Source organism: Puma concolor, chromosome C1 (assembly GCF_028749965.1).
Source record: "Puma concolor isolate L17-30 chromosome C1, mPumCon1.1.hap2, whole genome shotgun sequence".
NCBI lineage: Eukaryota > Metazoa > Chordata > Mammalia > Carnivora > Felidae > Puma > Puma concolor.
Window position 1 is genome coordinate 150,842,800 of NC_141674.1, and position 13,218 is coordinate 150,856,017.

At 39.6% G+C, this 13,218-nt stretch overlaps 1 protein-coding gene across 10 annotated transcripts in view; it reads right to left on the reverse strand.

Moving 5' to 3' along the window:
* The window catches only part of RBMS1 (RNA binding motif single stranded interacting protein 1), a 222,415-nt gene that overhangs the window by 9,825 nt on the left and 199,372 nt on the right, over nucleotides 1–13,218 (reverse strand). For 7 of the 10 annotated variants that reach the window (XM_086718725.1, XM_086718724.1, XM_086718733.1 and 4 more), the window contains exons 7-10: nucleotides 4,300–4,415; nucleotides 3,357–3,406; nucleotides 3,137–3,230; nucleotides 600–647 (exon numbers count right to left, since the gene is read on the reverse strand). In XM_086718725.1, coding sequence (XP_086574851.1) covers nucleotides 600–647; nucleotides 3,137–3,230; nucleotides 3,357–3,406; nucleotides 4,300–4,415 — 308 coding nt within the window. The remainder of the gene's footprint in view (nucleotides 1–599; nucleotides 648–3,136; nucleotides 3,231–3,356; nucleotides 3,407–4,299; nucleotides 4,416–13,218) is intronic. The other 3 variants (XM_086718727.1, XM_086718729.1, XM_086718731.1) reach the window with 3 other exon arrangements.

Sequence of the window (13,218 nt, forward strand, 5' to 3'; positions counted from 1 at the left end):
GCAATTTATTGTCTAAGCAAGGAGAAACAAGTAAACAACTCAAATGGTGAAAGTGTTAAGACCTAGGCACTTTCGGGATGCAGATGAATGAGAATTAATTCCAGCACATCTCATTACAAACTAATCCTTAAAGTATGTGCTTATTTAAAAAGAATAACGAAATTCAATCCCTCTTTGATACCAGGACATTAGGTTTCAGGAATCTTGTCTGGTGGTCAACAATTTCTAGTTAGTGTGTAAAATAAAAATCTGAAAATCAGATTTAGGAAATTAAACTCCAGTAACTACATCTTGACATGTACAGTCAAAAGGGCACCTGCACAGTAGACCCTCTGGGTTGAGGAATAAGCCATGAGAGTCAGGTTCCATGGCAGGAAAGAAAGCCTGTGCAGTCTGCCACTCCAGAGAAAAAAAATATCAGTCCATTTCTTGATGCCCAGAGCATTACAGAGGCTACACAACTGTTAAAAAATTAAGTTTCAGTCTCTAATTCTTAGCAACAAAACCCTCCTGTATCTTATCCCCTACTGTTAACTTCAAAGGTTCTATAGAGAGGATATGGGGGAAAGTCATGGGGGGAAGAATGTATTGTGATTTACCTTGATAGCAGAGCCCCGATACTTGTTTTCTCTGGTTTCCTTTGCCACCTAAGGCAGACCAAAGTTAAGTGCTTCTGCCTTGTTAACATTTCAGTTATCTGGACTGCAGTCTTTCCCCACTGGGGTACTACTGGTGGTTTCTTGCAGATGCCAATTTCTCAAATCCAATTGTATAAGCATATGGTGGTTTAGTGGAGAAAGGCCCACTCCAACACGAGTGCGAGGCCTTCACTGAATAAATTGTGGGGAGGAGAGCAGCTCCCTGTAGCCCCCAATTGGGGCAAGATGCTCTCATTTTTGTATGCTTTCAGTGGTCCTAATAATCTAACAGTTTACAGCATTATGGGGTTAGGGAGCTATAACACCTAATCCAATTTTCTTTCTGAAGCAGCAAACGAGCTCCTGTCAATTTCTATTCCTCAATTTTCCCTAACTATAAAATGGGAATAATAATCTATGTTCTTTGAATTCTTCACACCATTGGTTCTCCCCTCCTTTGGGTCATGGCTCCCTCTGAAAACCTGATGAAAGAAATAGAACTCTGTCTCCCACCCACTGCCCGCCCCCCAACCCCGCCAACTAACTGCATACACGCAAGCAACATTTTGCAAACAATTTAAGGGAATCTCAGACTACTTGAAGCTCATCTGCTGACCCCACTGTGTCCCTGAATTTATGGGGTTAAGAACCTCTCAGTTTTACAGGTTACAGCACTAAGTGGCAAATGGAATGAAATTCTACATGCATCTTAGGGAAACACAGAGTGCCCAGGAGAAGAAATCAGGCCTTTGAAATGAAATGCTGTTTCCACAGTCAGGTCTCCTAATTTCTTTTTTCTATTCTATGAAACAATTCTGTGGCCATAATGCTCACTGCATTACAGTAAAGAGGGAAAAAGGTGGTAGGGACATGCATTAGTAGCTGAAATAGTTATAGCAGCACAATTCAAATCAATATGCACAATCATTTACCCGAGAATAAGCTTACTTGTCCCTAGTTTTAATGATCTACATAAATGGCAGAGGTTTCCAAGTTCGGATTTTTAAACAGAACTACCTTTCATTAGGGAATTGTTAATTAGGGAAAACACATTAGAGCAGATGTCACTGAGGCTTCTAGAGTAAGGGAAAATAGAAAAATTTTATGTCCAAAATAATGAAAGAGGCATGAAATCAGCAAATACCATGCCCAGCAGATTGAAGGACTAGCCCAAGTAACATTGAAAACCCAGACAGATAAAAGAAAAAATGAGTGAGAACTCAGGAAAAGGCAGAAAGAAGACCTAAAAGCTGAGGGAAGCTACGAATGCTCCATTAATACTTCAGTTTCAGTGCACTTAACCACTTCTCTTTATTATTCGAAGCTACTTTTATGTTTTCAGACAGAACCACCTTAATGATATTGCTTATGTTGACCAATCCATTATTTTAAAAAGTATAATGAATATACTCTCATCAGCCTGCTAATCCTGTATATGTATTAACGATGATGATGATAATCACGGCTAACATGTAGTGCCTGCTCATGATACACCAGGTACTGTGCTGAGCTCTTTACATTATTTAGTCCTCATACCAAGCCTATGAGAAAGAAACTATTATTATCCCCATTTTAAAGATGAGGAAACTGAGGCTTACAGAAATAAAATAACACAGTTATTAGATATTGTAGTTCCCTAACCCCAGAAATCAGGGCTACAACATCTAATTCAATTGTTTTTAAAAAAACCAAACAAACAAGAATACACAAAAGTTTAGTCACACAGGATCTCAACAGTCAACAAAAGAGAGAACTATATTCCCACGTGTCTGTATTGAACTGTTGTTATGTTTCTGTCTGGACCAAGGCGGTAACCCTGTTAGAGGTACTCTGCTATAGGAGGAGAAATGAACACCACCGGGTTCATGGCGAATAGGAGGTAACCCTGCAATAAAACCGAATCACAGAACAAGGTACTTCATGAGATCTCAGTGCTAAGTTGGGAATTTAAGATAAAGCCTCCTCAAAATAACCTGTTTAAACAGGGAGTCACCTCCTTTTTTTTTTTTTTTTTTTTTGCTGCAAATCTCATTGCATTGCTCATTTAATGTTACCTGATGGAGACACATCTTTACTCATTAGCATGTTCACTTGCTCTTTTCTTAGTTCCTGCTGAGGAATAAACAAAGGCAACGGTGCACACCTATTCTGTATTTTACCTAACGTCAACGTTTTTTAAGTTTCAACTTCTGGGACACGTGGTGTCCAACAGCAAAGCCCGCTGTGGAGGAAGTATGTGGGTTCATCCCAATTCTAAAATGCTATGATTTCAAGGACTGACAGCTGATAACCATTTTCTCTTGTTTTATATTCTCTTACATAAAAGTAAGTCTCTCTGTCAAATAAAAAGCAGCTTATTCTAAACTGGCTATCCAAGCTGCATAACATTGGACTTAAATTTCATTATAAGTGTTTAAAATTTTAAGACACATAAAAACGCAGCAGTGATTCACAGCCGGCAAGTTGTCATATTCTTGATGAATCCTAAAGGTACAAACCTGGTAGGCAGATACAGGAGATGCAATATAGGGTGTGAGAGAAGTTTGAGTGATCATTCGGTTTGTAGCAATACTGTATGGTGAAGGATAAAATCTAGAACAAACACAAAAGCCTTTATTAAGTAATCCTTTAAAAAGAATAATTCCCGGAACAAATGTCTGATATCTTCCACCTTCACATTTTCCCTCAAGCCATTATGCATTGATCTTAATGACATACCCGTTTTGTATAGCAGCTGTGGTTGGGTCATATGTAAGTGTCATTCCAGCCTATGGGAAAGAAAAAAAAAAAAAAAAAAATGAATCACTCACCGCAAGGGCAAGGTTTACAAATTCCATTTCTTAGGTCATGGCAACATAAAATAGAGATAGTTTACTAGCATTTGATAAAAGTGAGAGTTTCCTTTAGGCAAACATAAACTCAATGTGAGCATTCAGCTCTACACCTGCACAGTCTCGTTTGGTAATTATTAGTTGCATGCAGTTATTGAAACATGGCGTCTCTCCAGCACAGTGGCTATATCTCAAGTGCTCAAATAGCCACATGTGGCTCGTGGTTATCACTGGACAGTGAAGACTCTAAACATTTCTCTGAGTCTGAGTCTCTGAAGACTCTAACATTTCTACTGGATGGCACCTCCTTAGACATTCTTGAACTAGTAGGTTACTTAAAAAAAATTCATTGAAAATAAATATGGAGAAATGGACATCCAATATTTTTATTGTCTTTTTTTTTAAAGAACATTACTCAAAAGAATTAGGCAAAAAACTCAACAACAAATACAGTTTGTTTTAATAATGTTACTTAGGATAATTTCTGAGTAATTATAAATGTAAACCTTGAAGAGACCATGACGTTAAAAAAATACCAAACAGTTGTTCCATTTCTTCGAAGCAATTTAAAATTTTCTTTTACTTGATATGCAGCTAACTGGGAACCATTAACTGCACCCACCATCTACCTGTCCATCTGGAGAGTCATCACTCTCTTAGCACCATTTTCACTGGGAAGAGTTTTAATGGGACATCATCTGCATCATAAAGCCTGAATGCTGGCACCTATTTCAGAAGTACAGCGGCCAAGTCAAGATGCTGCATGTGTGCCCAGTCAAGTAGGCTCTCATGATTACACACCCACACTGAAGTCTCAAGAAGGGACTTACAAGTCTCACCTCTCCTTCTCTATGCCATGGTCTTCCATTAGGGATGTATTTGTTTGGGTTCTGCCTCTTCTTCTGTCCTCCATCCGCAAACTTACACAATAAAGGTTCTGTGGGAGCTGAATGAATGGGGACAAAAAACAGAAAACAAAATTGTATGTGTGTGCATGACAAAATGTAGTTCAACTTTTTTTCTTTAAATTTTTTTTGAATGTTTATTTATTTTTGAGAGAGCGAGAGAGACAGCATGAGCAGGGGAGGGGCAGAGAGAGAGAGGGAGACACAGAATCTGAAGCAGGCTCCAGGCTCTGAGCTGTCAGCACAGAGCCTGATGTGGGGCTTGAACCCACAAACCATGAGATCATGACCTGAGCCAAAGGCGACGCTTAACCGACTTAGCCACTCAGGCACCCCCATTTTTATCCCTTCAATAGAAGCTGTGGCAGGTGCTGACATAAGGGAATTGATAGAACACTTTAACTTTAAGCCAAAGGTTTACGCAGACCCTTATATGATTATCCGATGGTGAAAAAGATAGTAAAGAAAATATATTAGTTATTATTTTCAAACCACAGAGTGATGAACAAATTTATTCTAAGGAACCAAAGGAATCTTTTCATTCACTTTTATACTTGTTTACGTGCAGACCCACTTGTTTTCAATTCTGTTGATGAATCTCCAAATGCAAATAACATTGTATCACCTCCCCCCACCCCCAAATTAAAAATGCTCCCTTAGCATCTCATCATTCATTCTTCAGAGGCCTTCAATTCCCCCAGGAGAAAACAAGTTCCCCTTTATACTATAGCTCATATTATATTTTTAAAAAAATTTTAAATTTTTATTTGTATTTTTATACCTAGCATTTATAACAACTTGGAAGTGTGGTGATTTGTTTGGTGTCTGTTTCCGCCTCTGGAATGTAAGCCCCGTGGGGAGCGGTGACACTTATTTCTTCATCACTGTATCCCCAGTGCCCAAGTATCTGTCATGTTGTAGGCATGCATGGCACCTTGGTTGAACCAATGGATGAATAAAAACAGGTCTCATATGTTTATTTGTGAAGTACAGCCTTGAAGACAGCTGTTGTAAGAAACGCAAAAACACCTACCCAAGCTATTTAAAGTTTTTTTTCTGTTCCTTTAATCATCCCTCTTGGGGTTGCTTTACTGTATATCCACATCATAGAATGATCCAAAGAACAACTCAAGAAATGAACGTAGAAAAGCAAAAGATTCAGAAACTATCACACAGGGATAAGTATTCATTAGCTTAAAAGAAAAAAAAGGTGGGGGGGAGGTGACGGCATAGTAGTCTACCCATGACTTTTCATTTTCTTTGCTTTTCCACAATGAAAATAGTAGTATATTCCTGAAAGTTGTGCATATTTCGATAGGTTTCTGGTTAATGTAATAAAGGCAATCATACCTTCCTGTCTGGTTCTCACATTCTGTCCTTTGTCTACTACAGAACTCTGATTACTACTTTCAAGTTCTGTTTCAAAGTTAAATAACCAGGAAGAGAAAAATATTACTTATGGAAAATTTACTCCTTTCTCCTTTGCCTCTTATTATCCTAATTCATCTCTTATTTTATATCACTATTACCCACCCACTAATGACAGGGTGGAAGCAAGAGTGCCTCTCAACACTTCTCTGCCAAAAAAACAAAACACAACAAAAAACGCAACTGTAATTCGTTCTCAGTGAGGGATCTAGGCTGTCATCTGGTATGGCTTCCTCCTCTCCCCGGTGTGAACCAGTCCAGAGGGACAGGCTGGAATGTGAGCTCACTTCTGAAAGGCAGCTGTACTACGGGAACCAGAAGTTGAGAACAACACTGTGAGGTGTTTGGGGAGAATACCAGGGAATCTTGGCCCTACCACTGTTTACCTTCTGACTCCACCCCCAGGCCTCAGGCTTTCCTGAACAGGGAACTTCCATTTAAGACAAATGGGCGTGAAGAAAGACAGACTGGGGCCAAATCCTAGACTGCAGATGAATTACTCTGTCTTTTCAAAAAAATGTACTGACTTTTGGAAATTTCTATACCCACCAACAATCTCAGAAGGTAAAGTAAGTGGATACAAAGGAACAAGAGGGCTTTCTCATAGGTGATGATGTTTTTAATTCTATAACCACGCGTTTGGCAACAGGTGGAAACGAGGGCCAGGAGAACACTGCTTTCGAGTAGAAGGAAGGGATAAAGGGCAAACCTGCCTGAAAGTTAGGATTTTCCTTCTGCCACACGTGGGGATGTCTCACCTTGAAGTCTAAGGACAGACAGCTCAGAAGCACAATCTCATTCTTCACAGATCTAAAAGTCCTTCTGGCATTGAATGTTTCCTCCAGTGATGTTTTAGAATTTTTACTCCCCATAATCTTGTAGGGCAAGTGAGTAGAATAAACTCTGCAGTGCTAGCCCTTTGTGGGACTTCACTTTGAGGACACCCTTTTATCTAGAGGCATTATAAACACCAGCTAGCTCCTAGACAGAGATTTAAGAGTTTTCCAAAAAAGATTTTAACTTGGCACACTGAGTAATGCAAATGGACCATTTTCCTTCATGAGCATCATTTCTTCCAGAGAAAGAAGGCAACCAAGTTGGACACATTCTAGAAACTCACTCTGGGCTGCCTAAGTAGGCAGGTGTGAACAAAAGTATTTAGGCAGCAATCCCTGGGAGCACCAAAGCTCTACATTTGCTCAAAGGCCAAGTGTCCCTATCTGTGGTAAGATGCTGTCAATACATTTTCATTCTTCTAGACTATGCTCTGGCAAAAAAAAAGAAAAAAAAAAAAAAAAGCAATCTCATGCAACAATAAAGCCTGCTAAAAACATCTAATGATGCGGTAAAAGTCGATGAGGTAAACATCAGGTAAGCAATGACACGTTTGCAAATATATCATTCAAAATGAAACGGAATAGGATGTAGCTGAATCTTTCAACAACGAATTATGTTTACTACATGATGTGGTGATGTCATGAGAATATTTTTCTCCCTCCAAAAGCAAAAAGGTAAGTAGTTTAAACAGTTTGATACTGGCAGGTATCCCATATTGTTGGAAAGCAAATTTCTTATTTTAAAGAATTACAACCAGCAGAAATGACAGATTTTTTTTTTTTTTTAAACATAGTTGTTGGCTCCCTGTTTTAGGGAAATGGGAGTGCCCCAGGATTCCATGTGAGGCAAAATAAAATTCTAACAGCTTCTTTCCTCTGTTAAAAATTCTCTTTGGTCTGTTTAGCAGTTGGAACTTATTATTGAGTGCCTACTATGCGTAAGGTATGGTGTTAAGAACAAGGAATACAATTGTGGCTAAAATAGGGTCTTATCTCACACAGCTCTGGCAATCTAATGGGAACGAGAGTGCACAGAGTCTTATGAAAACCCATTTAGCCATTAATGGGACAGAATATTGTTTTGAGAGATGTCCGTTTTTTAATAAAAATGCCACCCAGAAGCGAGATACTTCTGATACTGAAATGGCTGTTATTTCTTTTACAGTGGCTGCTTCATGTACCTGGGTGACATTATAAAAAGCAGGTTATCCCTCTGTGTTCTTGATATGTTATTTATTACATGAATTGTACCGTGTGCTCCAGGAAAGCAACTATGTGAAGATTTCTTTAAGATATTTATGTTAGCATGAAGCTGAGCAAGGGTTAGAAGATTTCAGTTAGATTTCTGAATTGAAAGCAAACAAATACACCCAGATCTGTGTCATGGCTCACTTATTTTTAAGTGTGTGGGAGACTGTTGCAAAATGAGAGATCCTTATTTGATTAGCATATCCTGTGTCTTACTTCAAGCCAGACCAGAAGTCTCTAGCATTTGTGTTTTGAAGCCTAATACACAGTTTCCAGGTTGAATACTGAGAGATGCCATGGGATGTTAGATTGTTCTACACATCAGATACTTCCGGTGGCCTGCTTGGCTGTTCTTTTCAGAAGGGAGATATTGAGGAGGACTGACATGCAGAAAAGGAAGTGCCATGAATACTAGCAATATGACCATGATTAACAGGTAGATTTGGGCATATTACCTCAAAAATATTCATATGTAACAGTCACCCCATATCTTTTACATGGTCAATTTTCTAGATTAGCAATATTTTATCCTATTATGCAAAACAGTAATTGGTAAGAGTCCTAACAAATGATTTGTGACCTGAGATATATTCCTGTATTAAAGTGATATAAAAATTCTATCAGATTAGCCATACTCGATTGGTTTTGCCAAATATGCAGAGAATTCTTAGCCAAATTTAATTAACCACCATATTTTGGGTTTGTAAAGGGTGTGCCTCAAAGGGTGTGAGAGAAGGTCAAATTCTCTTACTATCCAAGACAGAAAAGTTACTTATTTATCAGAACCAACAGGAACATGTAATTCCAAAAGCTTGACCACTGTAGTATATAACCTTCCAGAGATGATGCCACAAACGCAAACACTTACCTGATATTTTCTGGCATCTCTTCAGAGCCATCTAAAGTGACTGCATTGTAGGATTCTCCAATGCGCCCTCCACAGGGCCTTGTGAGCTGGGATAACCTTTTATGAATGCCTGATTTTGTGGCACTAACAATCTGGTCCCATCGTAAGGGACAATGAGCTCTATGGGTGATGCCCTTGCTGATTCACTGCCCATCTCTACCAAACAGTTTGCTTACCTATCTTCTGAAGCTCAAACTCTGTAACTATTTAGGCTAAAATGTCTTCCCTTGACATCCACACTAAAAATCACTTCTGGTATGCCTGCTTTGACTAACCACTGTGGCTCATAATTTGACCTCCTAGAAGTCTTCCTCACCTATTCTAATCCAGTGGCTCAGAGAATTAGAGTTGTCTGTCGTTTGTAACAGAGTGGGCCTTTTCCTCACTGTGTTCTAACAGCTGGAGAAACTGCTACTTCCAAACTCCCATTTTTCTAGTTAAGCAGTATTTATCCTAATCAACATTCTGTAAAACGTGAACTGCCCTCGATGGAAGTTTTTCCATCGGTTGTGGAAAACCAGCCCACTCAGCAACTGTAATTAGCTTTCTTTCTGATAACATTGCCTACTTTCAAAATTCCTCAACTAGCAACACGCAAGGAACTATCTGGGGCTCTTCCTTTAAAAATTTCGACGTAGGGATCTAATACATATTATCCATTTTTTGTGTGCACGTCATCACTTCCTGCCTAGCTTCCTCTTTGTTTCTAACCAAATCCTGCTGTCCTGTCTAAGCACCACACAGAGCCACAGCCTCTCTCCGTAGATGCATGTCCTCCTACGCCTATTTTGTTAGGTTCTCTCCCACATTCCTGACCTTTGTAGAGTGGTTCCTTCTCCCACTCAGCTTTACCTATCAGTAAAATAATGATTTAACAACATAAAAGTCAGGTTAAATAAAAAATAAAAATGTAATCCTTCCACATCACTCCAAGTTAAATATTTTACTATTCTATATTTACTGCTTTTCACAGTCTAAACTTTTCATATTTGCAACGGTAAGTCTTTTTCTCCTACCGTTTTCATTGTGGACCTTTCCCTGTCTTATTATGGAATCTTTTTTTTTTTTTTTAAGTGGCTACATAAGGTTCATTTTGAAATGGGTTTATGTACAGTTTCTTTGTTGTTGTAACTAACACTATATGAACATCTGTGTGTGTATCTTATTTCTCTCTTTAACCGCATTAATGCCGACTGCTAAAATGGTGGTCAGGTTGTATGGTAACACTGGCTCCAGACTAGTCTCCCTGGTTTGAATTTTGGCTTTGCCATTTGTCACTTAGTGACTCCAGGCAAGTTATTCAATGTCTGAAGTTTCATACTCTGTGGAATGGGGATAGTAATTGTACTTATTTCAGAGGATTGTTACAATTAACATACAAAATGCTCAGAACAGCTCAATGCACAGTAGCTATTGTTATCATACTATGACGACAGGAGGAAGTCAAATGTTTGAATTATGACTCTTCTTCTCGCCTTTGAATTATTAAAACAAGTTCTCAGGAGAGGGACTTCTGGTTTATTAATGTTAGAAACATTTGTAGAGACTGGCCTGTTTTCCGTGGACTTTGATTTTTGTGAGATTTTAACAAGCTGGCCAGGGGTTGCCGCCTTGGCTTCACATACAATGAAGAAATGTTCAAGTTGGAGTTAAGGATGAAGTTACTGGCAAATGCCTTTCAGAAAACTGTTTCACAGTAACACTTACACTTCCCACCCAAGGTCCTTATGCTTTAATAAAATTTTACTCTGCTATTTATTGTTCCTCCCTGGCAGAACCCGATAGCGAAAAGGTATAAAACTGATCTGAGTGATCTGCTGTAGGCTGGGTATGATCGATGGAGCCCCATCACCGGCCTGGCATGGCACGCCAAGCATCTGAGGCTGAAACAGTGGCACATTTCCAGTTGAGATCCCTTGTTACTTTTTAAAAGCTAGACTTCCCCTCCACAGTAGAGAATGAGTTTGCGTTTGGAGCTGTAAGACAGCCCTCTCCCCACGGGCCACCCAGGAGTATTCCAGCAGTTTCATGGCAGTGACTGTTCTTCCTAAGAGCACAGCCCTTGGAGCGGCTGTCTTGACAATACACATATTTAGACTCTGCTCTATGTACACACTGGGTAAGGGAGACAGGAACACATCGCAATCCCAGGGGTGTGATCACATTGTCCTAAAGCTACTACCAGGAGCATCACACATGTCTTCAAGGGTTTCTTTTGTCCAGAGCTGTCAACGTTTTCTGTTTTTACAGAATAACAATAGCTTAAGACAAACATTCAAGGAACAAAATAGGCAATAAAAACCCATGAAAGATTTCTAGCCTTTTTGTTAGAGTCGTAATTTTTCCTCTAAACATTACCTTTCTGCCTCCTGGCATAGGACAATGCCCAAATAATATCACCTATAGACAGAGACTTATGAAATGTGGGTAAGAGCAGTTCTCAAGCCCTGCTGGGCATATACCCAGTCTGAAAAGTCAGAATAACACAGAAACAGATGTAAAACAAGCTGAGGTCTTTGGACAGACCTGGCCAGTAGTTATGCACTTCACTGGAGCCCTTCCATGACAGACGAAGCTTCGGGCTGTGGCAGAATGATGCCAGCACAATACCGAGAATATAATGACTCACATATCCAGGGCTAGACACATTTTTCTTTTTTAAAATTCTTCGCCCTTAGCACACAGGAACGTATTCAGACTCCGATAACATCATGGAGAGGTCCAGAAAGAAAGATGAGTAATCACACTGCATCCTGCAGCAATGAACATATATGTGGACTTTGTCTGTGTGTGTGTGTGTGTGTGTGTGTGTGTGTGTGTATGCGTAGGCAAAAACAGAAGGCACGGAGCAAGCACTCTAGGACAGTTCCAGCTAACATGCCAACGTGCATTCATTAGTCTTCTCAGAGACTGTACTCTCTTCCAGGCAGGTACAGGAAGAGCATTTTTTAGACAAAACCCTGAATCATGACCATGAGTGACAGTGTTGTTGCCTGGGGCATGTCTCCTAATCTGAACATCTGGTCTAACTAACGAAAACTCCCCATCCCTTGTTTCTAACATTCACTGTGTGGGAAACCACCAGCATATGATTTCCCCGTAACAGAATTTTTATCAAGGAAATATTAAGTTATTTCAAACCTCTGTGAAATTCACCTGGATTGTCTGACAAAGCAGTCATTGGTTCTTTAACCCTGGTTCGGAACCTTCCACGCAAATCTGATGTACTGCAAACCAGCTAGCACTCAAAATCAAGATAGAAATCAAGACAAATCCAAATAAAAGGACAATGCTTCAACATTTTCAGGGGAAAACAAGAGGCTGGATGGGGAAGGATAGAGGGGACGGCCTTATGAGTAATTTTTTTCCAACACAAACTATTATGTATATTTAAGAAAGTTTGCTGGAAGATAAAGCCTCTTTGGAAATATGGTAACATCAGGGCCACCTGGGTGGCTCAGTCAGTTAAGCGACTGACTCTAGGTTTTCAGTCAGGTCACCATCTCATGGTTCTGTGAGTTTGAGCCCCGCATCAGGCCCTGCACTGACAGTGTGGAGTCTGCTTGGGATTCTCTCTCTCTCAAAATAAATAAATAAACTTAAAAAACAAAATATATGGTAACATCAGGCACCAAAGCACAAGATTTTTAAGAAGCAATTTCAGAAAATAGATTGCATTGAAAATCCTGATGTGGATTTTCACAGAGCTATAAACACATACTACTTTATGCACATGCCCCCAGGACAGGGTGGAATATGTCTGGTGCGGGGAATTCAGCCACATCACTCTGGTATGAAAAGAGCTGGCAGAAGAGTGGGTGGCACGTGATAAGTGACAATTTATGTGCAGATCTGACCTCCTGCTTAGCCACCTAGAGACTTTCTTAAGACCGCTACAGTTAAGATGAGTTCACTGTTCAGTTTGTTAATTTTCATAGTGTCTTTTGGGGAATGCATCTAACGTGGGTTTCTTTTCTGTACTTGCTTGGCTCCAATGTCACAGGCAAATTGCCAGTTGTGCAAGAATCTGAGTACTCTGACAGAAACCATCCTGGGTAATTCTGCTTATGCCGGCTCAACAACTTGCATCACTGATTAAACCATCCTCTGACTGTATTTATGAGACGTTATGTCTGCCTAGCAATGAGCCTACATTATTTAGACATTAAAGTGGAGGCTCATTCAATTTACCCTTGCCTGACAATATTTTTGTTTTTCATCTGGCTCTACTGAAAATAATATATGCATTCCTTGGAGAAACCCATGGTATGCAGTAGCCATTTAGGCAATTTGAGAGAGCAGTATCTAATAAACAGACTGGTAGTCAAAGAAAATTTTCATATTATGTGTACCAAAAAAGGGGAAAAATCCAGAGAAGTTCAAAACTGCTTCAAATTCTGTTGTGGCTCTCAAATCCACTTGGGA